This window comes from Suricata suricatta, chromosome 14 (assembly GCF_006229205.1).
Source record: "Suricata suricatta isolate VVHF042 chromosome 14, meerkat_22Aug2017_6uvM2_HiC, whole genome shotgun sequence".
NCBI lineage: Eukaryota > Metazoa > Chordata > Mammalia > Carnivora > Herpestidae > Suricata > Suricata suricatta.
Window position 1 is genome coordinate 73,669,068 of NC_043713.1, and position 2,231 is coordinate 73,671,298.

At 56.4% G+C, this 2,231-nt stretch overlaps 1 protein-coding gene across 2 annotated transcripts in view; it reads right to left on the bottom strand.

The window, feature by feature from the left end:
• Positions 1-278: 278 nt before the first annotated feature.
• CABP1 (calcium binding protein 1) overlaps positions 279-2,231 on the bottom strand; it is a 12,627-nt gene continuing 10,674 nt past the window's right edge. The window contains exon 7 of one of the 2 annotated variants that reach the window (XM_029922741.1): positions 279-745. In XM_029922741.1, coding sequence (XP_029778601.1) covers positions 720-745 — 26 coding nt within the window. In that variant the 3' untranslated portion in view covers positions 279-719. The remainder of the gene's footprint in view (positions 746-2,231) is intronic. The other variant, XM_029922742.1, reaches the window with a different exon arrangement.

Consider the following 2,231-nt stretch of genomic DNA (forward strand, 5'->3'; position numbering starts at 1 on the left):
GAGAGGAAGGAGACAGACCTTGCTAGATGCTTACCCAATTTCTATTCTCCTTTTCTTAGCCTGACTTTGTTTGGGGCAACTGGGTACCCAGCTAAGTCACTATCATCCCCAGACTCCCCTTGAGCTAGAGGTACAAGGTTCCAGCTTCTGAGATGTGAGTGGGTACCTAAGGGTGCTCAATAAATGCATGCTGAATGCAGGACTGGGTGTGCGGTCAGTACCCAGGAAACGCGCGCCATCTGACTGGGCCCAAGAAGCAAAGACCCCCACAGCTGCCCTTGTCTTGGAAATATTTTTATTGGTTCTGAGAGAACAGGGCTGTGGCGAGCTGGGACGGGCACAGAGCGAAGGAAGGCGGCAAGAGGCTTTGCCCCGGGGTGGACATGCTGTGCGGGGGGGGCTGCTGGCAGGCTCCCTGGCCCCCCCCCACCGGCAGCGGCTGGGTCCATGGCACTTGGCGCCCGGCGTGACCTCTGCTGGCTTGGCACTGTGGCCTCCTCATGGGCGGGCGCCCCCCTTTCCAGTTGCAGGAGTTGTGAGTCTTTCACAGTGCGGAGGGGAGGGGGTCCAGGGTGGGCACCTCCCTGGGGTGCAGGCAGGCCCCTTCCGCCAGTCTGTCCTGGGCTCTCGGCGGCGGCTACGGCGGGGTGAGGCGCGCGTGGCTCCTCTTCTCCCGCCCAGGGGGGGAGCTTGGCAGTCCTGGAGGGGCCCTCGCGGCCTCAGCGGGACATCATCCGGACAAACTCTGGGAGGGCACAGGGCAGGACGGGTGGGGAGAAAGCAGCCGTCAGGCCCAGCTCAGGACGCGGCCTCCAGATGGATTTGAGCCCCTCCTCCCATGGCCACAGCTCCTGCCTCAGGACTGGTCCCCTACAGCCCTCTGGCCTCTTCCAATCCATTTTGTGCACAGAAGCCGGGCTGGGAGGGTTGGTGCGGGAAGGGGGGCACCTTCTCGTCTGCATAGCTGACCCCTCTGAAACCTCCCAGGCTCCCTGCTGGATAATGTCCAATACCTGGTGTGACCTCCAGGCCCTCCCTGCTGTGGCCCCAGCTATGTCGCTGCATTGCTCACCCCCAATCCATTTCGCTCCAGCCACACGGATCTCCGTGTCGGTGCAGCTGGCACACTCACTCTCCCTCCACCTCTCAGCTTGCCTGCAACCCGTCCCCTCTCTTCTTTTTCTTTTAACTAGACTTGATTTTTTTTTAAGGGCAGTTTTAGGTTCACAGCAACATCAAGCAGAAAGCACAGCGTTCTCACATCCGCCCTGCCTTCCCAGCACACGGCCTCCCCTGCTATCGAAACCCGGCCCCAGAGCGGAACAGTTGTTCTAATCAATGAACCTACACGAATGTATCGTTAGCACCCAGAGGCCACAGTAAGATTCAGCCTTGGTGCTGTACTTCCTGTGGGTTGGGGCTAACGGATAATGACGTGTACCCACTAGTCCCGTATGGTACAGAGCGGTTTCACTGCCCAGAAGATCCTCTGTGCTCCACCTATCCATCCCCCCCGCCACACACACAACCCTTAGCAACCACTGATCTTTTCACCGTCTCCATAGTTCTAGCTTTTCAAGAATGTCATACAGTTGGAATCACACACTATGTAGCCTTTTCAGATTGGCTTCTTTCACTCAGCGAGACGGACTTAAGATTTCTCCGTGTCTTTTTGTGGCTTGCCGGCTCATTTCTTTTTAGCGTGAATAATATTCCATTGTCACCCCTTTGTCCACTCACCAACCGAAGGGCATCTTGGTTGCTTCCAGGTTTTGGCAATTGTGAATAAAGCTGCTATAAACATCCGTGTGCAGGTTTCTGTGTAGATGTAAGTTTCAATTCGTTTGGGTAAATACCCTTTCCTTCTGCTTCACCTGGTGTCTCCTCCTCATCTCTTAGAGCTCTACGTACTTACAGCCTCCTCCAGGAAACCTTCTCTAATCCCCCCTCCAGCTTGGCAAGGTGCCTCCCCTGTACCCCACAGCTCACTGTATTTCCCCCAAACCACCAGGGACTACACTGTTGGCTTCTGTTTCCCTTGCTGGTCTTGGGCTCCTCAAGGCAGATCTCAACACACAGTAGGTCTACATGCAACACATACGGGCAGAATGGATGGGGGTGCTGGGCTTGCAGGGAAGGGCTGTTGTCTGTGAGGGGGCATTACCGGGACATGGGGTGACCCGAAATTTTCAGCTCTGGTGGCAGCAAAGCCTTCTTTCCCTATAGCCACA